The sequence below is a fragment of the Cyrtonyx montezumae genome, unplaced genomic scaffold (assembly GCF_038088225.1).
Source record: "Cyrtonyx montezumae isolate F1298 unplaced genomic scaffold, pur_monq_1.0 scaffold_3, whole genome shotgun sequence".
Lineage (NCBI taxonomy): Eukaryota > Metazoa > Chordata > Aves > Galliformes > Odontophoridae > Cyrtonyx > Cyrtonyx montezumae.
In genome coordinates this window covers 1,493,109-1,520,160 of record NW_027072034.1, presented here as the reverse complement: position 1 = coordinate 1,520,160, position 27,052 = coordinate 1,493,109, and the positions used below count along the sequence as shown (strand labels likewise).

The 27,052-nt window shown below is 40.4% G+C and overlaps 1 protein-coding gene across 1 annotated transcript; it reads right to left on the bottom strand.

Annotated features, from left to right (window-relative positions):
* On the bottom strand, nt 1–26,501 carry LCP1 (lymphocyte cytosolic protein 1). Its single transcript, XM_065743932.1, has 16 exons — nt 26,312–26,501; nt 16,032–16,122; nt 14,232–14,383; nt 13,290–13,419; nt 12,995–13,127; nt 12,467–12,548; nt 10,751–10,916; nt 8,631–8,773; nt 7,185–7,280; nt 6,467–6,662; nt 5,120–5,198; nt 4,785–4,899; nt 3,785–3,918; nt 2,712–2,835; nt 1,826–1,950; nt 1–336 (listed from the first exon to the last, which is right to left on the bottom strand). The coding sequence occupies exons 2-16, from the start codon at nt 16,096–16,098 to the stop codon at nt 204–206; spliced, it is 1,875 nt and encodes a 624-aa protein (XP_065600004.1). The 5' UTR covers nt 16,099–16,122; nt 26,312–26,501; the 3' UTR covers nt 1–203.
* Between the last annotated feature and the right edge of the window lie 551 nt (nt 26,502–27,052).

Sequence of the window (27,052 nt, the reverse complement as noted above, 5' to 3'; positions counted from 1 at the left end):
TAAGGCAAAGAAATCAAGCATATATTTCTGTTTGAAAGAAAACATTTTCTGGATACACGACTTTTGTATGATCTGGCACCATGTATAATATTCATGCCTTACAAGCATGAGCACCCTGCATGTTTCCTTGATACAGAGAAGAGCATCCAGTTTGAGGGAATCAGAAGGGTGAATACCAGGCATCAGTGCAAGTCTCTTGTGCTTTAAACTTTCTTCATTCCTTTCCCCATAAGGCAAGCAAACACTGTCATAACCATTTTGGGTTTTACTTCAACCAGGTCTTCTGGAAGGGCATAGACCCTTGCTCCAATTTTTCTTGCCATGGAGATGGCATATCTGCATTGCAAGTGGAGAAAAAAAAACAACAACAACACAAAGAAATAAATAAGTGTAGTAGTGTTAATATTCCCTTTGTTAAGAAGATTTTTCATGATCAGTACCAGAGTAGGTTGGGAACTTTCTTAGTGGTTCACCAAAATCAAACCGTTCTATAGGAATATGAGATCCATGTTTGTAAAACACTAAATATCTTGTAATAAGATAGTGTGAGCACCTGATCTAACTGTAGGTGCCCCTGTTGATGGCAGGGGAGTTGGACTAGATGGCCTTTGAGGGTCCATTACAACTCAAATCAGTCTATGATTTCTATGATTCTAATGTTCTCTCATGGTTAGAGCACTGATTACCTGCAGTACAGGTTAAACTTGTCTGCAATACATTTAGTCTCTCAGATCTTGAAAGATTATCCTAACAACACTGGCCTTGCTCCTTCTCTTGCTGCTGCTCAATCTTTTTACATAAATAAACTCACAAGGAAGGAAAGCACGAGGCTGGTGGTGATAGACATCAGTGTTGTTGGAAATCAGTGTTCAAGGACTTCTGCTTGAGTCCTACCCAAAATTTGTGATCTGACCTTTCTATCCCCTGTTCAGTGTGCCACTGCAGGACTACTGGCTCATCTCCTGTGGGTATGTATCTTCTCTCCATCTTTTCCAGAAAAATGCTAGAAAAATCTCGGGTTTTTTCCAATGCAGAGCACATACATCTGTGAAATCCCCTTACAAACACTGAGTAACACTCATGGGGGAAAGAAAGGTGGGAAAAAAATCAGAGGAAAAAATGAGCTGAGGGATGAAAAAATGGAGTACAGGGAGGATCACATAGAGGACAGCAAGAAAGGAACAGATGGTAGGGAACGAGAGAATAAAAGAACAGTGGGAAAAGTCTGTATAATAAATATTTGCAGCTGTGATTGCCTTGCAGTTATCCTTTTCTCTTTTGTAGCTGCCACATAGCAAAGGAGAAGCTAAACTGCTAAGAGGATAGGAGGTGATCCACGTAACTCTGAATGGACAGGGGATGATGCTCTCAAGATGGCTTCCTGCTAGGAAATCATTTGCACTCCAGAAAGACTGCTGTTTTGGGGGCATGAATCCTGTCTCCCCTCCTTTCTGCCTTAAATATGTCCTTATACCACCTGCATTTGACTAACAAGGTATCATGACATCTAGTTACTGGTTTTCCTGGCTTAGGACTGTAGGCCTTATTCCCTATCTCCAAAAGAGTTTTAAATGTAATAAGCCAAAATAGGAGCTTGGGAAGCCAAGTGATCTTGATCCCATGAAATGAATTATAAAGCAGGAACTGTGACATTATACACTTCATTTCCAATGATAGCCTTTTTTACTGCCTAACTTCTAGCCTTCATGCTTTTAACTCTGGAGGTTTTCAGCAGAGGATGTGCAAGATGAGAATGATAGCAGAGTGGTTTCAGGCAAGGCTGAGCACAGAGTTAATGGAGTTGTGTCACTTGGCATAAACATACTTAGCATTATTTAGCTTCTCCTCATCGTTAAGGTCCTCTGTTTTCAGGAGGTCGTATTTGATTGATCCAGGTTGAATTGCATCAATGAGGTCAAGGACTGGCATGCTGGTGCTGATTTTGCCATCCTGCATGAATGAAAAACACAATTAGATTCAAGAACAGGAAAACTTATCTCTTACAAAGCCAGAGTTTGGGCTCCAGAGCAATGGCAGCTCATTTACCATTGAGATCTTTACAAAGTGCTGCTCAGCATGATTTTTCATCTAAGGCAGACTCAGAAACCTTTCACTGTTGTTTGTTTGTTTGTGAATATACGAGACAGTATTAAATCACAAGATGGTGTTCTGGGTTTGCTGGGTGGAAACCTCATGATGCAAATCTGCTCATGGGGAGTGACAGGGGGCTTCAGCTGGTGCAGACTTATAGTTTACATCCATTGCATGCTTTCCAGCTTGGGCAGTGAGAATATATTAAGGAAACTGGAAGCTCTCTGGAATTGGAGTATCTCCGTGTACCTTGCAAAACAGATCTCCAATCCTGAACGGTACTACCAGATTGGAAATGTACTGCTGTTTTTAACACTGTCATTTCTAACTGTTGTTGTTTAATAGTCAACTACACAGTAGTTCTTGCCTAATTCCAGTTATCATCCCTGCTCCATACTTTGATGTTACCTTTTCATAACCAAGGCCCTTGAATAAAATCTACATATCTGAAAATGCCTTTAAAAGGGACTGAAAAGTAACTAAACACTGTACTCAACTGTATCACAATGCAGTGTGTGAGTATATGCATACAGATGCCTGTATTCACACCACGTGTATAACACACACAGACACACTGCCTAACAGATTCCTGAGCACAAACTTCTAACAAAAATCTGTACCTTGAAACTGGAGATGGTTGAATCCTTGCCGGCTGCAGTCAGCGTTTCATTGACCCAGCTGACAATGATTTCATCATTCACCTTTTCTCCACCACCAATATCTTCCAGGATACTCAGAGTGTACCTTAAGAGGAAAGCCAGAATATCCACTTTTGTTCTAAGTCTACCATAACCTCAGAACCATTCTGTACATGCGTAGCCTGACTTGGACAAACCCAATAGATCTCTTAGACCCAATATCTCCCCACTCCCCACACACTCAGAAAATATATGTATTACATTATAACATGCTAATTAATCTAATGGTTCTCATTCACCCCCAATTCCCTAATCATTGCTTTGGGAGCGTCAAAAGATTTTGATTCTTAAAATGCCTGAAAGGTCCCTCTCCTGAGATCTCAATGCAAGTGACTCAGTCTCTTATTGTTTTGAAAAATTATCACTGACTTTATAGGCAGAAGATAGTTGTTCTCTTATAAAATTGACCTTCTGCATAAACACAGACCTGAAACGTTTTGCTTATATGACAGCATACATGCTGGAAAGACATTCCAAACTGATGGCAAGTAATCATCACCTCCCTGTATTGATCACCTGATAAACTTACAAGTTGCAGAATGTAGTCTGTATTCAGCTCCTAGCCATCAGGTCACTTCACACCTTATTATGGAGTTTTAAACACAGACACACAGAAGTTAAAGTGGGAAGAGCTACAGAGCTGCATCTGCTCCAGGTAGTGATCATAAAATTTCTGCATCAGTTCTTTGTTTCCAGGACATTCTTTCCAGCACCAGAGATGTTTCATCTTGTTTTTCTCTCTTCCATGCCATGAACATTCATTCATGCTATATGGATAGTGACAATCTTCCGCATGAATTGAAGGTAATGGCCTTGGCCACAAGATAATGTGCTTCATGATCACGTCCCTAACTAGGTTACTCTGTCTCTGCATCTATGTGTAAACAGATGAAAGAAAAAGCTGTAGCCTGTAAATCATTCTTGTTAATAGCATCTGGAAACTACTACTATGCCAGTGGTGTATACACTCCTTAGCTTGCATTTGACTGCCATACCTCCTCATCAACTGCCAGATCAAGGCCAATGTAAGTGTACGGTTTCCTTCATTCAGATCTTGTCCAGCAATGCCAACAAGGGAGAATTTGGCTTGGTTTTTTCCAAGTTCAACTGCGTAGTTGCAATTTTCAAGCTGTTAATGACAGAGTCAGTTAATATGTCTCAAAAATATGGAAAGAAAGAAGTGGCTGACAAGACATCCACTGCTACTGTACATTCTTTGGATCACTTAGCCCATATCCTCCTGGGCAAACTGGTTTCTCCTTTCTGACAGATAATACAGATAATATAGATAATATTTGACTACCAGCGGCCAGCACCATCCCAAAGATACTTAGATAAGAGTCAGCCTAGAAGGAAATGTTATACTTCATCATCAGGGCTCATAAAACATATTACCCTGGGAAATGTGAATCTGTAGCTTGTAAGTACCTCCAGCGACATGGCACTGCACTGAGACAAAGGATCAATGTCCCTGCCAATATTTCAGGTCGATTAATCACCCTGCCCTAACTGGATGGAGGTATTCATCCAGACAGCTGGGAGAAAGCTGTGTATTTAGCAGCAACTCTGTAATCGGCTCTTGAGGCACCTGGTCAAGAATGCTCATCATCACTGTCTTCATTTGATGTAGAGGGCAGTGGTCCAGACAGCAGCAATTAAGCTGGTGCCACATGACTCATGCTGAAGATACATTATAGTTGGTGACTAAAGCAGTAGCAAAAGTGGTCTGCAAATACAGTTTTCAAATATTGATACAAAAGGTGTCACGTCTTTTTGATGTTAGCAATCCTATTCACTTGTCAACGGAGCTAATGTGAGTCAAACACATTTCCTTTTCAGGATGAAAAATTATTCAGACACTGACTAGACAAAATCAGGTGATGTGCTGTACTTGGGATTTGAGAGCAACATGAGTGCTGCTATTGTTGCTTGAAATACTGCAGATATTCTTTGAGGGTAAGGCGTTGCTGCTGAAGCTATTCCTGCTTTCTGTACCTTTTTCATGTTGCCACCCAGTTTAGGATATGGTGGTTTGTTCACTCTGTTCCAGTCTACTGGCACTTTGATCTTCTCATAGAGCTGGAAGATAACCAAGGCATCTGACAGGTCGCTGAAAACAACAAAAAAGACAGATCACTGACCAAAGAAATAAAGAAAGGTAACCAGCTGAACCATTAGTAAACTTGGTTTCCTATATATATGTGTGTATATACACACTTTTGGACCGTACATGCATATTCTTATAAAGTCTAAAAGTTCTTTTATGTTCTCTGTAAACAATTTCCTGGCTGCATTTATTGTCTGAAGAAAGTGCAAGTGCCTCTCCTTACCTATATAAGTGATTTACACGTGGTGTAACACCCAGCGAGTTCATCCAGTTCCTGAAAGTCCTCTCTTCCCTTGTCTCACCTAAAACAACAGATCTATCAATCAACAGGCCTGCACACCACAACACTCCAGTAAGATAAGTGTATTGTGATGAAACAGTAACTCAGAATTTACAGTGCTCTGAACCATAAGCAGAATGAGACACTGGCTGACAAGAGAAATAAGAGAGCACAGTGCACGTAATATTTCTTTGGGCCCTAGATATTATAGTGTTTGGGTAGATTGGCCTTGAAATGCCTTCAAGAATTCAACAGCCTGTGCTCTAGCATGCACAATTTCATTATGAAGCATTTGAGAAATTTAAAAATAATTGAAAATATGGATTTATTCTGAGTATCTCTTTGTAAGAGCAACAGATGGTGAATAAATAACAGACAGAGCACTTCCATTCATTCCAGCGTTTAAGTACATGCTCAACCAATCATTATTCTGGTCCCACTGACCTCATAGACACCATGTATTTTCTTAGATGATTAAGTACTTTGCCAATTCGCACTGTAAAGCTTAGAATCTCAAAAGATTAACAGTCTTGAACTGTTTTGGACAGGTTTTTTATTTGCTGTACACAATTACACAACTGATTGACTAGATACACTGCACACAAAAACAAATAGTGGGCTGCCTTCTCCTAAAATCTTTGAACAACTGTTGTGCAGAGAGAATTAGACCTCCCCAGAAACAATTTAGATATTTTCAATTCAGGTTTTTGTGCGCTATCTCTGAGCACCAAAGGAAAATAAATAAACAAAAAAATTTAAACAGTGACAAAAAGTAAGGAAAAATACACTTCCTGATGCCTTGTTTAATGATGGGGCTATGGATGATGCCTCAGAAGATTAGAAGTTGAAAGCTTTCATTGAGCAGCATCTTTAAGAGGGTTTAGAACATGAGAGCTGAGAGAGGAATTTTCAAGTGATTATTCTTCAAGAATCACCACCTCCCTCAGAGCCAAAGTACTGCAAGAAGTGAGGCTGTTGGGACTCCAGATCCAGAGCACAGGGCAAACAGAAGGTTATGAAGCTCAGCAAATGGTATACACATTGATGGTCCTGACCCCAGCCCTGAGCGGGCAGGTATTAGGTTTATATAAGATCAGATTCTTAAATTATGACCTGAATTATGACCTGAACCCCGGATCAACTATAATTTCACGCTAAGAAGCATTCTCAATAGTCCATGGAGATTCAGACATCCCACAGACAGTTTCATCTTTAACGTATCGTGCACTCAGATCTGGGGATACTGTGGCATAGATGGCCGGAAGCATTCTTCATGTGCATTTTCCTTACCTTCTATGGAGCTCCAGTCGATGTCCTGGTTCTCTGGCTTATGCAGGGCAGGGTACTTGTTAAACAAGTTGGCAATGAATGCCAAGTTTAGCTTTGGGTTCCCCCGAACAACATCAGTGGCTGTAACGAACTGCCGGCATCCCAGCCGCTCTGCCTGCTGCAGCATGCACTCCGCACGCTGCACATCGTCCTTCTCCTGTACCAGATAAAAACAGAGATGGAGCCAATCAGCATTACCCTACAGCCCAGAACTGTGTGTAGACCAAAGCTTCAGATGTGCTTTACCTACAATCTAGCCATCTTGCCATGTTTATTTTAGTTATACGTAACATGAAAGGGGAAGGGTTGGATGAATTCCCAAGTAAATCCATTTAAATATACTTGCTACGTGTTAGTAGTTTATCCATTGTGGTTCAAGGGATGCTGGATGGGGCTTTGAGCAATTTGCCCTAGCAGGAGGTGTCTTGCCCGTGGCATTATGGCTGAACTAGATGATCTTTAAGTTCTTTTCCAACCCAAACTGTTCCCTGATTCCCTGAATATCTAATGAAAAGCAAAACACGTCATTTATTTATTCAGATTTGATTTCTGAAACATACAACCATGTTGCTACACTGAGTTTTCTTGTTCTGTTATCTTGGCACAACTTTGTGTTGACCAGCAATGCAAGTAGCAGACGGAAAATATTGGCATTCACTCTGAACTCATCTCATCTTACCCTTAATCCTGACATGTCAATAGTAATAGCTGGAATGCCTTCTTCATCTCCCTTGGGGGCAACTTGGTTCAGCAAATGGTAATAAGCTCTTGAGTCCTGTGACAGACAGAGAAATTAAAGGGAGAAAAATTACATCTAAAGCCCAGATTTTGCGTGCCAGCGCTCTTTCGAACAATGTGCACACATGCTTCTTTTTTTTACATCAATCATTGGACTACATAATTAAATTACTAAAGCTAGAAGCACTTAACAATCCCCATTTAATGCTGTGTTTGCCAGATCCACTTCTTCCCTAAGTCAATATGCTTACACTACCGAAAGGTAAAAGCATGAGGCAAAATGCTATGTTGCACTTATAAAAAGGACAGCAACAATAGATGTAAGAATTGACTCAATATGAACATCAAATTAGAGATAAGAAAATGTATACCTTTATAATGCTGTAGAAGTCAGGCTGATGAGCATTTAATAAAAGAAAATGCAGAAGGAGAAAGCAGAGGTTTAAAGCAGATTTCAAAGAAACGCTGGAACAGTTATAGAAGAGAAAGCATAACTTTCTAGGACAAAAGTTGAAAACAACAGAATCAGCATTTTTTTAAGGCAAAAGGGCAGGGACAAGACAAGAAATTAACATGTTTTTGTGAAAGTTGTATCCATGTGTGGAAAATATTAACCTAATTCTAAAAATAACTCAAAGAACTGGAAACAAGACTTCATGTTAGTGTAGAAGGACTTGAGTGCTTAATCAAACAAATTTTCCACAAAAATGTAAAGTACGTGACCTCATTTTCTTTTAATTTTTATTACTTATTGTATGACAAATACCATTTATTGCCTATTCTATCCCCAAAACTTCTTTATACCCACTGTATCTGGAAGGTGGGTGTTTATACCAGAATTGAAGTGGAGGGACACACTTAATTCAAGAATGACCATAGAGACTCAACTCTTGGCCTCCAAGAGGAAAATGTGTACCTTATTTTCCAACTGTAAACATGGCAAGTGTAGCTTATCTTTAATTAGTATTTAGTTGCTCTCTCAGGCAGCCTACAGAAAGATGAAAAAGAATCCACACTCTTCCCTTTCCACTGGTATTCTAAGATTACCATCATTCCACTGCACCAATAATCTTTTACAATAGAAAATTATAAAGCTGTGTCACTCTCAAACTCTCCTGTTGTCTTCCCTGGTGCTTTTTTCTGCATGTCCTTTAAGTCATGCTAAGTGACTTTTCCTATGTTGTACTAAAAGAAATGGAGGAATGGGAAGATCTCCATCCTCTTCCCCACACCCAGTTATACCTCTGGGTAGGATAGTCTGGATAGCCTTCTCCAAACCAAAATCTAGAGTAATTTAGGGACATGTAGTGAGTACACAATCCTTCTTTGGGTGACATGGCTTTAGGTGTGGAGCAACTGTTCTGCAGTTGGTCAGTGTTCTTCATACCTTGATATCTGAGCTGAAGTTGTTGACCTTGTTGCATCCCGCATTCTCCAGGTGATAGTTTGCCCACCTCAGCAGCAGTTCCTCTGGAGACAACCTCATCAGATCTTCCAGACTCTCTCCTTCTCTCAGAAGAGCAATCAAGGCTAAGTAGGTACAAAAAAAAAAGAAGAAGAAAAAAAAAAGAGAATGCCACACACTGCATTATTTGCTTGTTCACTGTATACCTTAAAAAACAAGCAAACAGACAAAACAGACCACCAGGATGATAGGCAACAGGCAAATGTTGTAACAGGAAAATTCTGATTAGATATGAGGAAAAGATAATTTGCTACAGAATGAGATCAAGACTGGAGCAGGCTCCTCAGATAAAGAAGCCAGCTGAAGGAGGGATTATCATTGTGTTGATCATAGACTAATTTTTGGATTAATGTTTTCTTCTTTTTTTTTCACATACACTAGCAATGTGCAAAAAAAAAGATGATGATGTTCACTAGGTGGCATAGTACAGTGCATAATGAGGAAGTCAGACAGGAAGAACGGGATGGTACTCAGTAACAAAAATGAAGTGAAATTCAATAGTTCCCTGTTGAAAGACACTCACTGGGGAATTAATATGAATACCTGCTATTAGCTAGAAGCTTCTTATTACTAACAGAGGATGAGAACAACCTGAGTGTATTAGATGTCTTCTGAACTAATCTGAACTACCATGTGACACGAGCAAGGGAAAAACAAACGTGATATTAGTCCATCCCAGGTATTTCCCATAGAAGTTGGGATGTGTTACTAACTTGATACTATCTGGTCATGAGAGCTCTCTGGGAATACAGTGTCCATATTTAAAAAGGAGAAATTTCACCTGGAACAGCTGTGGAGGAAGGCTATCAAAGAAAGAGAGAGCCTGAAAAAGAAATCAAAATGATAACGGCCTGTCTACCCTGACAAAATGAAGTCTGAGATGAGAAATAAAGGAAAATATACCATTATGGGAAGGGAGCCACTAAGCCCTGTAAGGTGACCAGCTTCACCATCATCGTTCCACAACAAAGGAATGGGAACTGGGAATTCTAGAAATTGACCTTTCTGGTTATGAAAGGGTTAGAAGGTACAAGGGGTGAAGCAGTGAAGGTGAAATCTGCATGGTAACAGGAGGAAAGTAGTGCCACTTCAGGCTGAGCAAGCTATCAAACACAGCATCAAGAAGAGATGCTGCGTGGACTGCATCCACAAATGCAAGGCCTCCCAATGAAGCAAGTTCATGGATAACTTTGGTACTGGTGAGACACATCTTAGTACTGTGTGCACAGTACAAGAGACAACGATGACTGCAGTGAGTTAAACAGAAAGACACCAGCCAAGATGGTGGCTGGAGTACATGATACATTAGAATAGGTTGAGAAAACTGGGTTTGTTCAGCCTGGAAGCTGCCAAAGAGGGGAAGCAGTCTTTAACAATCCCAGAGGGGATGAAGCTGTAGTTTCCCCATCTGTACAGGGACAAGCAAGAAGACAAGAAGCTGCAGTCACAAGTTGGAGGGAGGGAAATTCTGATCAGATTTAAGAAAAAATAAAACACAAAACACTACAGTGAGAGTGACTAAGAACTGTAATAGGTTGCCCACATAGCATCAGAAAACACCTTCAGCAGTTTTATCAACCTTGAGGCTGGTCCTGCTGTAAGCAGGTGGTTGGATGGCCAGACCAAAGGACCTCCAGACAGAATTATTCCATGACTATATAAACCAAGTTTTCCAAAGAAAAGAAGATGTTTGGTACTGATTTCACCAAAAGAATGAAATGCAGTGTAGCATTTCCCTGATCCCAGGTTTAGAGAGGATTAATTTTGTGTTGACTGAAGTGCCAAAACACTCATACACCTGGATGTGGACCATCATTCCCAACCCAGTGAGCATGAAATTGGCTCTGCAAAAACAACCCTACACACAGCCTTGGAGTTTGGAGTGACAGAACTTGTGGAGAGCAAGGGAAAAGAAAGCAGTCAAGAAGACAGGAGACAATGGCATAAATAAAATATTGAGTTAAGACAGTTTTTAAAATAGTTGTGCTGAGAAGACTGCTTCATGATAACAACAGAGCACTGAAACCCAAAGCCACACATACCTTCATTCCTGCTGATTTCAATGTCAGCAAAGAGTCCAATTTTGATGACTTGCCATAAAAGGCCCAAAACCAGATAAGGTTTGCCTTCCTTTAAGTCTTCAGCTCCAATGTTAACAACATGGCACCCAATGGCTGAAGCAGAGTTCAGGGCCAGGTTCAGATTTTCCTAGGGAAGAAAACTTCTGAATGATGTAATAATGGAGAGCTGAGGGTACAGGAACACAACTCTATGGAAAAGCCCTAATACCCAACCTACAAATAAATTGCTAGTTGGCAAAGCATACAAAAAGCATATGGTCAGAGAAATCAGTATTAATAAACCTGTTGTATTTTTAACTTTCCGATTCAACCATGGACAGAACTGTTCAGGCCTCATTATTTTCTTTTTGAGCACTGGGGTGTGGAATCCAGGGCTGGGAGTGTTCAGGGGAAGCAAAGGGTTTATGTAATTCACAGTGAGGGGCAGGAAAAAAAGTGATATTTCAGGTATGTTATACTCCTTCACCATTTCCTTCTCATTTAAAACAAAGGATGTATGTAAACCTGAGCCATAAGTCCACAATTACTCAAAAAGGAGGCTTGATAAACAGGGCAAGTAAAACAGATGAAAAAGCCTGGCAAATACCATTTTTCACACAGATCTGCAATTTTCAAATTTCACTGCTGCTGGCGTGACAGATAGATTTGATTAGATATAAAACACAGGGAGAGACACGGTGTAAATTCTCGTAAGCTGGAAAAATTGGAGCATTTCAAATTAATTATCTTTTCTCCACCAGACAGCTGTAAAAGGGTTAAGTTAAAGTGGAAGCTGTATTGATCAAATCATGTCTACATGTGACAGGGATTGATCTGGGCTGCATCACTAAGCGATGCTGCTGACCAAAACGATTATAACTGAAAAATGTGGTATACAGCATAAAAATCCAATTTAATGGCTTCTGAGCTTACTTGAGCCTGGCTAATGTTCCATCTAATCAGAGTAGCTGAGGACTAAACTGGGTTAGGTTCACATCCATTCCATATATCTATTTATATTCTGTACCCAGTTATATAGATGTTGTTCATATAAAAGTATATCTCTACGTACTGCTGTGTGAGAAACGTAATAAACTTTAAATAGGTGAAAGATTATTTTCTGTCCATTTTTTAAATCATATATATTTGCAGATGATAGAAATAAAGAAAGGAGTCAGTTTTCAAGGTGAAAAAACACAGATTGTAAAGGACAAGCAAAAGCTCTTGTTTCATCTCAGGCACATTGCACTCCACAGTGCTGCCTGGATCACAGCTGATATTTGGGTGAGGACATCAGACTACAACACAGCAGTTGGGAATTCAGCTTCAGTGTCTGGGTGACCTGGGAGGATGGGTTGCAGCTTTCTGAGAGTTGCTTCACCTAGAATTTTTCACCATATCTAGTTGCTCTTGCATTCATATGGTATCTACCATAAAGTCATCCCAAGCTTTGACCTGGTAAACATTTATACACTGGTTTAAGTGCAAATACAACATTTGATTAGTCCAATTACTCAAACACTTAAGAAGAAACAGAAATATAAATCTTCTTGACCACGTGAATCTGAGCATTTAAGTTTGCCACAAACGACTTTGGCTGATTGTGCTGGGCAGAATGAAGTACAGCCTTTGCTCAAAGCATTTATATTGGAGCATCCTATATGTGGAAAAGCAAGGAATCCCGTTACATTTTTGTACCTGTATGGTGAAGGGTGTGAGTTTCTTCTTGTTGATGGTTCTCTCATCAATGGTATCTGGGACTGAAAAGTTGATCATCTTACTGAAAATAAAACAAAATACAACAAGAGATAGACTAGTAATGACATGTAGCAGATAGAGCTTTTGTCACTACATTGCATGAAAAGTCCAAGGGCTGGAGGGTTACTAAGCAAACACAGTCATTCTTTGTCTTTTACATGTGCACTCATACACACAATATTTGTGTAATTATTTTGCATCACATGCCAAACACACTATAAACGTGGGGCAAAAATACCATCATGTAAAGTTGTACAAGAAGTTTACTTTGTGGAAATTCCCATGAAAGCATTCATTATCTTACTCTGATTCATATGAAACCCCAAAGTCCATGAAAAAAAGTAGAAAAAAGTAACTACTGAGGGCAAATTTCACTGACTTTCTTTCATTGGCAAGGTCTGGAGACAAGGAAAAATTCTCATTGAACGTGAAAGAAGCGTTAACTTTTTAAAGAGAATTATTATTTACCAAAGCACTATGCCATCACCGACTGCCTGGAAGAGATCATCTGTTTCTGGGTTCATTGGGACCACATGTTTACAGTCAGGGTCCTTCTCAAGGGCTTTATTAATCCAGTTGACAAAGGCATACTTCTCTTCCTCTGTGGACACAAAAACAAACCCATCCATTTGCCATGTAACAAATTTACCATCATTTTACTTACAAATGTTAATGGGGAAAAGACTCTACAAAAGCAATTGTTTTCAGATTTACAGATGGAGACATTGACTGGTTGTTACCAGCACGGAATCCCTGTATTTACCTGAGTAAGAGTGCTGTGTGCCAGCACTGGACTGCTCTGATGTCCCACCAATAGCACAGATCCCCTCCTTTTTGTTGATTTGTTTTCGGAATGATTTAGCAACATCGTCGCTCTTCAGGTTTTGGAAAATCTTTCAAGCAGAAGAGAAAATTTTATATTTTCAGAGAATTAAAGCAAGCTAAAACCATGAGCTCTTTGGCCATGAGACACGTCCTCTCTTTTACATGGGGAGAAGTACAGCTTGTGTGTTATTTCGTGGGTAAGGGGTAAGTTTGTGTACTTGCTCTGATATGTTCAAAGCCATGAACAAAGACCAGTTCAATAACAGAAATATCTATGGCATGAAACCATGGAGATGAAGTCTGCAGGAGGAGCACCTTTGAAAGTTTCAGTTTGAGAAAAAGGCAAGCAAAAATCTGTTTCTCCACCCCAACAGAAATCCCACTATTTTAGCATTTTGTCCCAGTTCAGACCAGAGAAAGAAACAGTTATTGAAATTTCTTATAGACATCTAGCCATAGCATTTTTTCACAACTTAATAACCAAAACATTTCATCCTGCTGCATTAACCAAACTGAAAGATATTAAGTCTATGCAATACGCAGCTACGCTCATTTAATGTGTCCCAGTTAACTACAGGGTTTCTAGTTCAGTTACATCTTGCTCTCGTCTTTACCACTGGGGAACACCTTGGTGAAATGATGTGATCATGGCTCTCCTGTGCCCCAGGGACCGCCATTATCTGAGCATCACAGATAAGGAGAACATATTTGGGAAAAACAAATATTCACCGACAGAAAAGGCTATTTCTGTGGAAATGATACACTCTGAAGATATAATGAATTAAAAAATCCCAACTGCTTCTATTTCTTAAGATATTGGTATGCTGGTATGCTTTTTATTTTCTTCTGTATTTATTTTCTGAAATAACATTCCACTTACTGAAATAAATTCATCAAAACTGATCCTGCCATCCTCTGTGGTTGTCAAATTCTGAACGAGCTCTCTGGCCTTATATCCTGGGAGAGGGAGGTTGGCTGCCTTCAACACATCCGTTAAATCATTGGCGCTGATGAAGCCATTCCCACTGATATCTGCAAAGGTTAAAATGAACATTTAAGATTTTCCATCACTTGAATGAAATGTTCTGCACACGAGGACTGCTGTTTATATTTCACCTGAGGAAATGTACGTTACATAAAAAGATCTGTTATTCAGAAGTACATTATTTTCAACCACTGTGGTGGCATTTACACCCCACAAAAAATTACAGTCACCATTTAACAAACAAAAATTCACAGTGATGAGTTTACATGTTTTAGACATGTAATAGTATCATAACGAAGCTATGATTAGATATATACAGTTGACATACAGACAGACATGTAAAGGATCTATGGAAAGACTATCCTGTCTAGAGAGCAGTGAAGAAAATGGATTTGATGCAATATTGAGTCTGCCTGTGTTCATGTTTAGATATTGTTCTAAGGGTCATGGTTTAGGGGGGGAAATACTGGTGATAGGGATGGTTGGACGGGATGATCTTGGAGGTCTCTAACAACCTTGGTGATTCTATGATTCTATGGTTCTATACACCTTACACCTGCATATATTCAGAAGTGTAACTTGTGATTTTTGCCTCTTTTTACATCTAATGTCAGAAGTCATGAGTTTAGAGACATGGAAATACACATGGTCATGCTTAAACATGCATGTTCCTCTGGGACAGTGCTGACATGGACAGGGGAGGATTGTAGGAGTAACATGGTTTAAATAGCTCTTTCTTCCCTACCAGTTTGTGAAAATGTCCACAAATAAGAAGAGAAACTGATTCTATTGAATGGAGATCTTCTGTTATAAAGCAATATTTATATATAGTATTACATGCATATCATTCTAAATGGTTACTTTTTTTTTGTATTCACTTTGTATAGATCTGTGAGTTTCTTGTTCTGCAGTCTCTTTCCCCGGAGCAGAGGATAAGGTGATTTCAAAGAAACGGGCGTCAATTTCCTGCGTGGTGAGCCAGCCACCACTTGCTGCATGCTGCAAAAAGGGCTGAGCTCAGATTAATACAGGTTGCAGAAAGCATCTGATATCTCTGAAGTCATGAAAAGAGTCCGGATTTGGAGAGGGAAACATCTGGAAGAGGAATAAGAGCATCCTTCCAGCCTTTGTTTTGGGCACACCCCATGCCCCAGTGTTTCAGGTTCCCAGCCTGGACTGCCGTGTGCTCAGAAATGAAAGCATCACTGCCTGAAGCAGGAAGGACAACTAGTCAACATGCAGCCCAGCGAGGCTGACAGATCTGATGGTAAAAGTAAGTGAGCAGTGAGAAACATGAGGCCTTCTTAGAATTTGGATGTGCAGTGTCAGATCTGCATGACTTTAAGAGAAAAAAAGCAGAGGAGACTTTCAAACCTTGCAAAGGAAACACATTTTTTGAAAAATAACCAGGGCTTAAGAGGTCACAGGGAAGGGATTACAAATTTTGTAGCCATTTGCATGATTTCCTTTCCAGGCCTCTCCTCCCCAGAAGTGGTACTCAATTTGCATTTCAATAAAAATCTATTCCCTTCCCAATCATTCTTCCGTAGTAAGCAGTCCTGCAGGGCAGGCAGGACTCTCTGTGGTTTGTGACACAGCAGATCAGCACCGCTGGGAGCTCGTTTCACCACAGCCAGTCAGCTTACCAGCAAAAAGCCACCAGAGAGTTTCACACTCGTGGCCTCTCGCACTCACCCGCTTTGCTGAAGGCCTCGCGGAGCTCCGCCATCTCCTCCTCTGAGAAGTGTGCTGTCGACTCCATGCTTCGTCTCTCTGAGGTGCAGGTCTGCAAGAGGAAAGCACGTGTGCTCATGGGGTGCTTCCTTGGGCTTGGAAGCATCACAAAAAAAGAGGGATTTTCATTATGGAAAAATCTTTTTTTTTTTTTCCTGAGTTAGCAGTTTGGATCAGAATTCTCAGAGCAGTTCTCCATAGCCGAAAACCTCTCTGCATCCTGAAACTGAGCAATGGATTAAAGCCCTGACTATCTGAGACATAAACTCATGCCACTGCTGTTGTTTTGCCAAGCCCTGCTCAAAATCCCAACTGCTTTTTTTATAACCACTTCAATGGAATTCAATCCTGCCCCTAACTTTTCTTTGTCATGGAAAAAAGTGAACAAAGTTATGCTGTTCCTTGTAATTCTCCCTTTGGAAACATGATTTGCCACAGCTTGAGTGCTCCCTCAACCTACTCCTAAAGCTCTGGCGTTCAGCTGACCCTTGCTCTGGCTGTGGGGAGAGTATAGGGACTTGCCCATTGAGGTGTCCAAGGTTGGCATTGCTTCAAGAACACATGGCGGGAGAAAAATGTCATGTCTTTCCCTGCCTTGAAGCCAGGATGAAGGATGAGATTGGACTTATTTTGGTTGTTAAAAATGGCACCTGGAAATTTAAAGTTTGCTTCTGTTTGTCACATTCTTCACCACACTGCCAGAAGATGCACACTATACCTACCCAACTACTTTTTACTTCACCTACCATCCCTCACATCACAGAGAAAACCTTTCAGGAGACAGACAGTTCTGCGTTTGTGAGAGTGACTCTAGTGTCCTATGTCTCTTTAAGTATTAATTAACCAAGCAACTATTTAAATAGAATGCAATGGAAACATGAGCTAATCTTGGAAATGACTGGCTGTAGTTGCAGTGTTTAAATAAAATAAAATAAAATCAGAAAAGAAATTCAAAAATACCACAGTGCCAGATTGAAAACACCAATGCATTCTGGCTGCCAGGTTCCAGGCTTTATAGAAAGATTTTTGTGGAAGAATTAAAAAGTGACAGATTTGCTGAAGCCCTCTACAAACACACAGAGCTGTGCACAGCATATATGACCTTCAGATTTAATACTCTTGAACTTGTGCACTGATTCCTTCTGAGTGAAGAATACTATGAAAGTGTGTTTGAAATTGCCCAAAGGCAATTTCACGTAGTTGTCCTTTTGTCTACTGTATACCCTGTAGTATCATGCTTTAGCTGCCTCAACTTTGTGATTTTAGATACAGCTCCCAGATAAATATCTGTTTATTCAGAGCAACTTCTATAAGTATAGATATGCATTATAATCCAAGGCAATTGCTTGCAGGGCCCTCAAGTGTCTGTGAAGTTTTCAGCACAATGAATGTGACTGATGATTGCTATTGTAATACTTATTGGAAGCGATTATAACAACCATATTTTCAATGACTATCTTGAAGTTCTTTGCCTCAGTCTTCAATGGCAGTCAGGCTCTACATGTCTCTTATGTCCCTGGACCTCCACATGGGAGTTTGGGGAGCAAAATCCTTCCCACTCTAAGATAAGAGCAAGTTTAAGACCACCTGATGAGGCTGAATCTGTACTAGTCAGAGGACTAGGTGGAGGCTGATGACTGGTGACAACATGGGTCCATCCTGGGTCTAGTGTTTTTTCATATCTTTGTCAGTGACATAGACAGTGGAATTGAGTGCACTCTCAGCAAGTTTGTAGATTACATCAAGCTGCGTGGGCCCATAAAACTCAACAAAGCCAAGTGCAAAGTGCTTCATTTGGATTGAGGGAATCCCAGGTATGTGTACAGACTGGGAGAAGAACTCATTGAGAGCACTACTGAAGGAAAGGACTTGGGTATTCTGTCGGATGAAAAGCTTGAAACATGCCAGCAGTGTGCACTTGTAGCCCGGAATGCCAACTGCATCCTGAGCTGAATCAAAAGAGGGGTGGCTAGCAGGGAGAGAGAAGAGATTGTCTCCTACTCTACACTTGTGAGACTGCATCTGGAGTACTGCATCCAGGTCTGGAAAAAAAGGATGGGGAGTTGTTGGAGCAGGTCCAGGAAAGGGACAGGAAGATGATCAGAGGGCTTGTCTCACTCCAACCAGTAGGAAGGAAAGGAGGTTCTTTTGAGATATGCATATCCAACAGTGAGATTAAGACACAAAGGGTTAAATGTTAGTCTGAACAGTTTATTATAAATTCTAGTTTCTTAGTGAGATGGGAAAGGGAAGATGGGTGATAGAAAAGAGATAGGAAAAAAAAGCAAGGATTCTTTGTAGAAAGCAAGAGAGATAGCCACCACAGGGATTCCAACATAGCTCATCAGATGCTGATTTCCAGTAGTTATACGTCATTGGGTCATTGGAGGTTGTGTTGTTTGGTTGACGATTACTTCTTCTTTTCATACTTCTTAACAACAGTACAAAATTATAGTCCAAAGTGGTGAAGTCAGCTCTTTTTGGAGTGACAACTCTGGCTTCTGGATCTCAGCAGAAATTTCTTTGTACCCGTCTTCCGGGCCTTGCAAGCAGATAAGAGGGATCAGGGAGATGTCTAATTGTATCTTGCCTTCACAGGGTACAGTGGTATTATCCCACCATCTCCCATACTAGTTATTTGGTCACAGGCCAGATCTTCCACCAGTAAATACTCCTGAGCACTCCCTTTCAAAGGCAAACACCTCCAAAGAAATGCTTTCAAATGTAAAACTGTACAGGAAGTGATGCCTGCCACCACATGGTGACACCAACCACTCCCTTCCTAGATAACTCAGAGCCATACTGCAAATAATGCCTCAGAAAGTAAGCACTGAGCCATGAGAAAAAAAACAATTGTTGTCTTTCACAGGGCTGCAGCTCCTCTCCTATGAAGAATGGTTGAGGGAATTTGGCTTGTTCAGTATGGGGAAGAGAAGGCTCTGGTGAGACCTATTTGTGGCCTTCCAGTTTTTGAAGGGAGCCTACAAGCTCCCTTCCAACTCCCTTCCAAGCTCCCTTCCAGATGGACCAACTTTATATACAATCTGATAATTGACAGGAGAAGGGGGAATGGCTTTAAGCTAAAGGGAAGGACATTTAGGTTAGATGTTAGGCAGAAATTCTCTACTCAGAGAGTGGTGTGGCACTGGTACAGGCTTCCCAGAAAAGCACTGGATGCGTTGTCCTTGAGGAATTCAAGGCCAGGAGCCCTGGGCAGTCTGAACTGCTGGGTGGCAGCCGTGCCTGCAGCAAAGGGATTGATCCCTTTCAACCCAAACTAAATGGCTTTATTTTGTCCTATTTTCCAATGAGAAACTCTTGTGGTCCACTGGTAATGTGGTTTATATATATGTGATCAACTTGAGATCCATAGTCTTCCTCCTTCACTTCGCTGATCACTTTCCTGTCTTTTTTTCCTCTCTACTAGTTTTTTATGTACATGTTTTTGCTGTATTTGGACTGGATAAGAAGCACCTGGATACATGCAAATACTGCAGTGCTATCAGCAAGAAAATCCATATTCCACTGCAAGATGACCAGTCATTTTATCAAGCAGTACAATTTGCAGTGTAATTTTTAATAGTGCCAAGACTGTCATGTAGTGTACTAGGTAAGAAGGACCACAGGATGATGACAACTGCTTTTGCAGAGTTTTATAACCTATAGCTAAAATGATCACTGACATAATAACCTGGAATTTTCTTGATTATATTTGATCTGTTTAATAGAGAATTCTAATAGTAGCATGTATTTTTACATCTGTTTATACTAATAATATACAGCAGGATGAGGGTTTTTGCTGCAGTGAGCCCTTCTGATATCCTTTTTAGGCTAATATGGCCCACTCTCTTGCAAACGAGACTACATTTAGCAGGAATTGAATGACTCTGATCTCAAGAGCAGAACTTGTTTCACATCACCCACAGATTAGTTGTACTTGGGTGATGGAGGTGCCACAACTGTCTGTTCCAAAGCACAATTGAGTTATACAAAATTAAAATTAAAATTGAACACCATCATTACTGAAGGTGTTCAAGCAGTAAACCATAACAAACACAAATCAAGAAAGAAAAGGAGCTATAAAATCCAAAGCATTAAACAGTGACAGAAAATGAGCAAATACATTTTTAAAAAGCTTCCTTACTGCATGTAAGCTGTGTACCTTGCTTAGATCATTACAAGTAAATCATATTTGTGCACACAGAAATGTAAAATGCTTCTCAAAAACTGTGTGGGAGATCAGGTGCAATATTTTCCTTCTCATTTTATCTGCCAAGTGCAGGGTAATTTGCTTCTAGAGGTCAAACACTTTCAGCACCTCACTGTCCTCAGTGCAAACTGAAATCTCTTGGGCACCTCATCAAGAGGGCTCTAGGTAAATGACCCAGTTACTGGTAATCCACAAGGTACTGCAAGAAGATGGTACACATCTCTGATCCAAACAGTTTGCAAAATCAGTGCAAGACAGATGCAGAGAAAAAATGCAGAGAATAATATAAAATCGAAGGAGAATATGTGGATATGAAGAGCAATATGAACAAGCTGGAACAGCTTCTTTGTAGGGAAGAGCTGTTGAGGAGCTAAGAGAGGAGCAAAAGTAATATTGGAGGATGAAAACTGGGTGATGTTCCTATTTGCCGGACAGCATAAGCCCACTATTGCAGCATTACATTTCACAAACATAGACTTAAGTACTCAGAATCAACATACCTGTGATTTTTGTGCTTTATTTTGTTAATGCACTAGTACTTTGTTAATAATACAATCCCTCCTAAGCAGCTGGAGAGTGATCAGATAAAAGATTATGTATGTTTCCCCTTCCACAGAATTTCCCTTCTTGTTCTGCCTTCATTTCTTCAAACTTATTTTTGACATTGATGTAACACCAAGAATTTTGCTCTTGCAAAATACAGCTGTTAGAATTGTATGGGGAAGCAGAAGATCACGCTCTCCCCAACTCCCATGCTCAAAATTGTGTAATTTACCTTACTGCAGCTCAAAGCTCCAGCTCCAGCCCTTTTCCTTGCCCCATCCACAAATTCAGCTTCCAAATGTCTGGCCTTCCATAAGGGTTGCAGAGTGCTTTCCCAGCTCTTGCTTTTACAGCCAATTTCAGAGGCGTGACCAGTAACCTTCTCATGTACAGCCCACCCTGAACAATGCCAAAAGCAGGTACAAATAAAAGATGTACCCCTAGAGCTGCCCAGAAGCTCAAGATAGATCTGAAGCACCAGATCTAAGGAAATAGGGACTATCTTGAACATATTTGTTATTGGTCCTGTTCTTGCATCTTTAAGACACTTCTCATTCCTATTTGCTCAGGGGAATGTTACCAATTTGACATGCCTCACAGAAATATTTCCCTCTATCTTTTTCTCATGAGGTTCTGCACACAGGTCCATACATCCCCTGACACTGCTACCATCCCTTTTTATGCATTTTTGTTCAAATCATGTATCTCAGTCACTGTGTCTTCTACAGTATGGAAGGACCAAGGAGGAGACAAGAGATTTATGAGTTAGGCTCTTCTAAATGTTTTTCTTCTGGAGAAAAGTGTTGACATCTTTGGCCTCATTAGGGAGTGAGAAAAAGAGAAATTACTCAGTGGATCTCACGCTGAAAGAAGAATCAATGTTATAACAACAACAGCATTGCCTGGAACTTCCTCAATTTTAAAGTTTCCTCTTGCATTCACTGGCCAAAAAGAACCCCTACAACTAAAATGACAGAAGCAAAACCATATTGTTGACAATCAACAAAACATTTTCTTTTGCATAATTCAAAAGAGTTTTTCCTTCAGTGTAGCTTCGTGTTCTTTGTATGTGTTATTATCATGCGTGTTTATCATATATTTGTTAGTACCTATCATTATAGTTAAAGCTCTGATTAAAACAAAGTGCTTGTATCCCTGCACCAGCAGGGTGATCCATAATACATCCACAGTCAAGTAGCACAGCAGTGTTACCACTAAATTTCTCCAGAATTACTGCCAGTTTGGAGTTGTGATTATTTATGGTAGCAACTCTAGCTTAAAAAAGCAGTCCCATTGGTGTCTTCTACTGTAGACCGGAGTTACAGCATCCAGCCAGATTGCCTAGAATTTATTTGAGACAGTTTTTTCTCAGCTAGTGATGTATGATAAAAACCAGAATCAGCAACTCTCTGCACTTCCTTCCTTACTTCTCAGTTATTCAACTTGTCAGCTACTCCCCGTGATGGATAGCATCAGCAAACACCATCAGGTTTTGAACTAGGTACCATTTAGATGCATTTCTTACATACCAACAAGAATTGTGATATATTTGAAGAGCTGAGGGGGGTCATTAAAAAAGTTAATTTTTCAAATCATTCACTTAGTGTCTATTTAAATAGATTCATAGAATTACAGAATCATTAAGGTTGGAAAAGACCACTGAGATCATCAAGTCCACCTACCACCAGTACTGCCCACTACACCATGTTCCTAAGTATCCATTTCCTGAACATTCCAGGAATAGTGAAGTAGCTATAGATTAAAACATATATAAGAGGTTTTTTTTCAGTTTCCTGAACAATGCTGAACTAAATTACAAATCCTAAGGTAAAAACATACTTCAGTATAATTTATTCAGTATAGTTTATTCAAGTTTTCACAGTGGTTTCAATCAGGATAAGGTTTTACTGTTTAAATCGCCATTTGGAATACAAACAGGAATTATTCTGAAGCTGTAGGAAATACTTGACAAAATAACAAATATCCCTGATATTTGTTAGGAATTCACAATTCAGCCCACAATAAATGACAATCTCTGCCTCAAAGGTATTTAAAAAAATGAGCACCTACAACAGCAAATTCACCTGTGTATACAGGTGCTGGGATTGTTGGGCTTCAAATATTTTATTTCACACCGAATTTGAAGAAGCACAGAGAAAAGACATTTATCAGTGTTTAGAAAGAAACTCGGTGATGCTCCATGAGTTATTGTCTTAATGTTCTGTTTTATAAAGTGCCTGAATCCTAAATCAAATATGAACCAACATGCCTTAGGAAGGAAAAATCCACAGGGCTTGTAGAGGAACAGAGAACTCCTCCCAGTATGTCACCCAGCAGTAGGGAGTGCTCGTCCTTCATGGAAATTAAGGCATGAGGACACTGAGCTGTGAATCCATAAATGCTGTCCTTCTGTGTCACTCCAGGGAGATGCAATATATGTGTATGTTTTCTACATCAGAGCCTGCAGATTTTTTCTTAAAAATAAAAATGTTGATCTAGAAGATTTTACATTTTTTCGTTAGTCACTTGTCTTTTCTATCCCTTTGCCAACACAGCCTAGCTATCTTATAAGTAAAAACAAAACACCCATAAAAATAGGAACATTCTGACTCCTGAAAGCTCTGTGGGATTCTTTTCTTCCCTTTTTCTTTTTTCTTTTTTCCCCAAAGCTTTTTTTAACCCAAGCTATGCTGAGAAACAACTTCAGTCATTCAGCAGATTTCCTATTTGTCATGGAAAGCCCTGATCTGCCTGGCCTCACCTTCACCCACTATGCCAGGTACAAGGAGTTACCTTATGCCTGCCCACCATGACCAGGGTGTCAGACAAGGCACAAAACCGTGGAGCAGTTACAAGCCTCTCTTCCTGCTCCTGTAAGGTAGTCATACCACAAACCCACGACAGAAGGTCTGGTCACAAAGTCCTGACTCAGTTCCAGATGGCCTGCAAGAGCTGCGTCTGACACAAGACAAGGAGACCACAGCTGGTATTTCCAGCTCACTGGCAGGAAAGCAGTTCCTCTGTGCAAGGAAAATATTAAAAATACATTCCCGTTGTGAAAAGTAAATGTATATCTTATTTTAGATACAAATTACCAATATGTATCTGGATCTGACTGATTCCACCTGAATTTACTGAGCATGCATCTGCAGCAGCAAGTGGAGCAGATGGAAGCAGACTCCTCTTGTGTCCATTCCCTCTGAACTATATCTTATCATGAAACCATAGAATCATTAAGGTTGGAAAGACATATAAAACCATCTAATCCAACATTCTACCTACAACCCATATTGTCCACTAAATCATGTACCTCAGTGCCAAATCTACATGGTTCTTGAATTCCTCGAGGGTTGGTGACTCTACCACCTCCCTGGGCAGCCTGTGCCAGTGTCTGATCACTCTTTCTGAGAAGAAATTTTTCTAATATCCAGTCTGAACTTTCCCTTGGCTTTTTGTTGTGCTCCCTGAGTCCCTAGCACCCTCCACTCATCTCACTCATTCCTTCATATGGGCTCTGCCTCTGCACTGGAAGCTCCACTCATTGATAATTAACACTTGCCAGTAGCCCATCACAATGAGCAACTTCCAAACAGTCTGAGCTCAACCAGTGCAATCTCCCACGCAATTTGTTCTTTGTTCTGCATCTTTCCCCTTTGGTGACTGAAAAGATACACAGAGCAACCAACGCACCCTACAGCATAGCTGAATTCAGGATTCTGGATGCATTTCAAATTTTCTTCATACATATTTTTCATTTTGATAAGCATTTTACATTTTGTATCAGCATTTTACTGCAGTCTGCTGCTTTGCATAAAGGGATAAGAGTATGAAAATCAGCTACATTTCTGAATGTACTTGATCTCTTCCCCTTCACATGACTCAATTTCTTTCTGAAGTTCTTTCATACTTAAAAAATGTTTTTACTATAGGAGCTCTATAAAGTTAGCTCTGCTTCACAAAGCTGAGTTTTAGGTTGCTCATAACTGTAATCAGAAGGTAGTAGGATTAAAAAAAATGGTGGCATAATACGATGCGATGGCATGGTTAATAGGTTTTGTGAGCAGGGAGGAAGAACAAATACCACTAGACTTGTTCAAATATCACAAGTTGTACAGAGGACATTATTAATAATAACTGTAGCGGTATTCAGTCCAAACCCACTAGATTCAACTGAGGAAACAGATTTAAAAAACACAGCATAACACAACCCCTGCTCCTTTTTCTGACCTAACATGTGAGCATTTTCCTTAAAAAAATAAAGCCAGACCTCGGAGTCAGGACCGAAACAGAAATCCCCGCTGCAGCTACCAGCAGGCAGGCAGGTACTTCCCAGTCCCTCCTGGCTCTAGCATTCACATCTTGTTGGAGTTTCCCATCACGGAGGGGACTTCCCCTCCTCCTGTCTGCCCAGGAGAGCCACATCCCCAGGCCCCCACAGCCTTTCTGAAGCCATCTTGGAAGGATGAATTGCTTCATATTGGACTTTCTCCAAACAAGAGGCATCAAGGCGTGGCCTATTTCTATCAAGGCAATCCAACTGCCATTTGCGGAGCACTCTCTCCACCTCTGGCCATACTGTCTCATCTTCCATTTACTGGAGGTAATCTTCACTCAGTATCTGCAGCAGTGAAGGGTCACTCAACCAATGGAACCATCTAAGTTAACAAAGAAATGTCCCGTTTGTTTGAACTGTTCAGCTGCTCACATTTGTTTGAAAAGTCAAGTTGCTCACAGGCTTAAGGGTCAGTTTACAGCGTTCAGATTGTTCATACTGAGGAACCAGACAAAAACACAAGTCTACAGCTCTTACAGAGCAAAAATATAAGCCCAAATGTTTCTGTTCTCAATAGCACTTCTGTAGACACTTTCAAGTCAAAGTTTGTCTACTGCCCAAGCTGCCCAGAGAAGTCACAAGACAAGTCTGACCAACTTCAACAATCAAGATATTAAAAGGCAGATACATTGTCAGGATCACTCCATATTACTGGTTTTTTTGTTTTTTTTTTTTTTTTAAGCAGAAATCCCTAATACAGTCAGGCTCCGAATTCATTTATCAGTTTGATTTATTCTCTGGAGAGCAAAATTACATTTGTAACAGCCTGTAATGGATGTTCTCACAGGCAGCAGAGTACAGTGTAAACAAAACCAGCTGAAATACGCTAGGTTTATGAACTGGTGTTCTTCATCTCTGGAATTAGAATTACCCTTTTAAAGGGATCCGTTAAAACAGCTTACTCCTTCCCATCCTACCAACTAATCCCACCAAACTATGTTCAAAGACAACCACCCTACTCAAAAACTACTCAACTATACCCACCCAATATCCTGAAGGTTCTTATAAAGGCTCTGAGCAAGACAACTGGAAAATGCTTCATACTCAAACCAAACTCATACTTCTTCATGGCAACCACAATTTCCTGTTCAGTTCAACTGCTTGCACATTCAGTGAGGACAGCTTGTTGAAAAACAGCAGGTGCTGTGATCTTACCTCCAAGGCTCACGCTGTGGGTCCCAACTACTGAAGCAAGTGCTCGTCAGCTGCAAGTCCAATGGAAAGGGAAGAACGTCTTAAAAAAATAAAACGTACTGTGGGATGGTAAAAACTGCAAATAGTATGTTGAAACGGGTTGCTGCGCACCTAGAAAATCTGCAGAGCAACTTGAGCCCAAGACTGCAAGCCCAAGACTGAACCCTGTGGGGGAAGTGGTTGGTAACAAAACGTCATAGATGAAATAGATGATTTTGTCTTTATAAGGAAATTTAGCATTCTCTGGTCTCCCTCACCACCTTCTCATAATTTCTTTTACTTCTCAGTTCCTTTCTCTCTCACTGACTGCACGCATTCACACACAATTTTACACCTTCTTTCACAATAAAATCAGACACGTTTTAGCTTTAGCCTCTGCAATTCTAATGCCTACAATCAGAGCAGTATTGGCTGTAAAGCAACTAGCAATAGGACAAGAGGGAATGGCCACAAGGAGAGATTCATGTTGGATGTAAGGAAAAATTTATTCCCTGAAAGAGTGATCAGGCACTGGCACACGTTGCCCAGGGAGGTGGTGGAGTCACCATTCCTGGAGGTGTTCAAGAAACCTTTAGATGTACTAAGGGACAGTGGTTTAGTGGGGAAATACTGGTAGGTGGATGGTGTGACTGGATGATCTTGGAGGTCTTTTCCAAACTTGGTGATTCTATGATTCTATGGCAATTTCTCCAAGGATGAAGA

Excerpts from the sequence above, each read along its gene's own strand:
- LCP1 (XM_065743932.1), bottom strand. The coding sequence starts at position 16,098 with ATGGAGTCGACAGCACACTTCTCAGAGGAGGAGATGGCGGAGCTCCGC. Across the intron at positions 8,774-10,750 it reads TGAAATCAGCAGGAATGAAG|CCTTGATTGCTCTTCTGAGA; the intron begins GTATGTGTGGCT and ends GTACCTACTTAG. Across the intron at positions 337-1,825 it reads GAGAAGCTAAATAATGCTAA|ATATGCCATCTCCATGGCAA; the intron begins GTATGTTTATGC and ends CTTGCAATGCAG.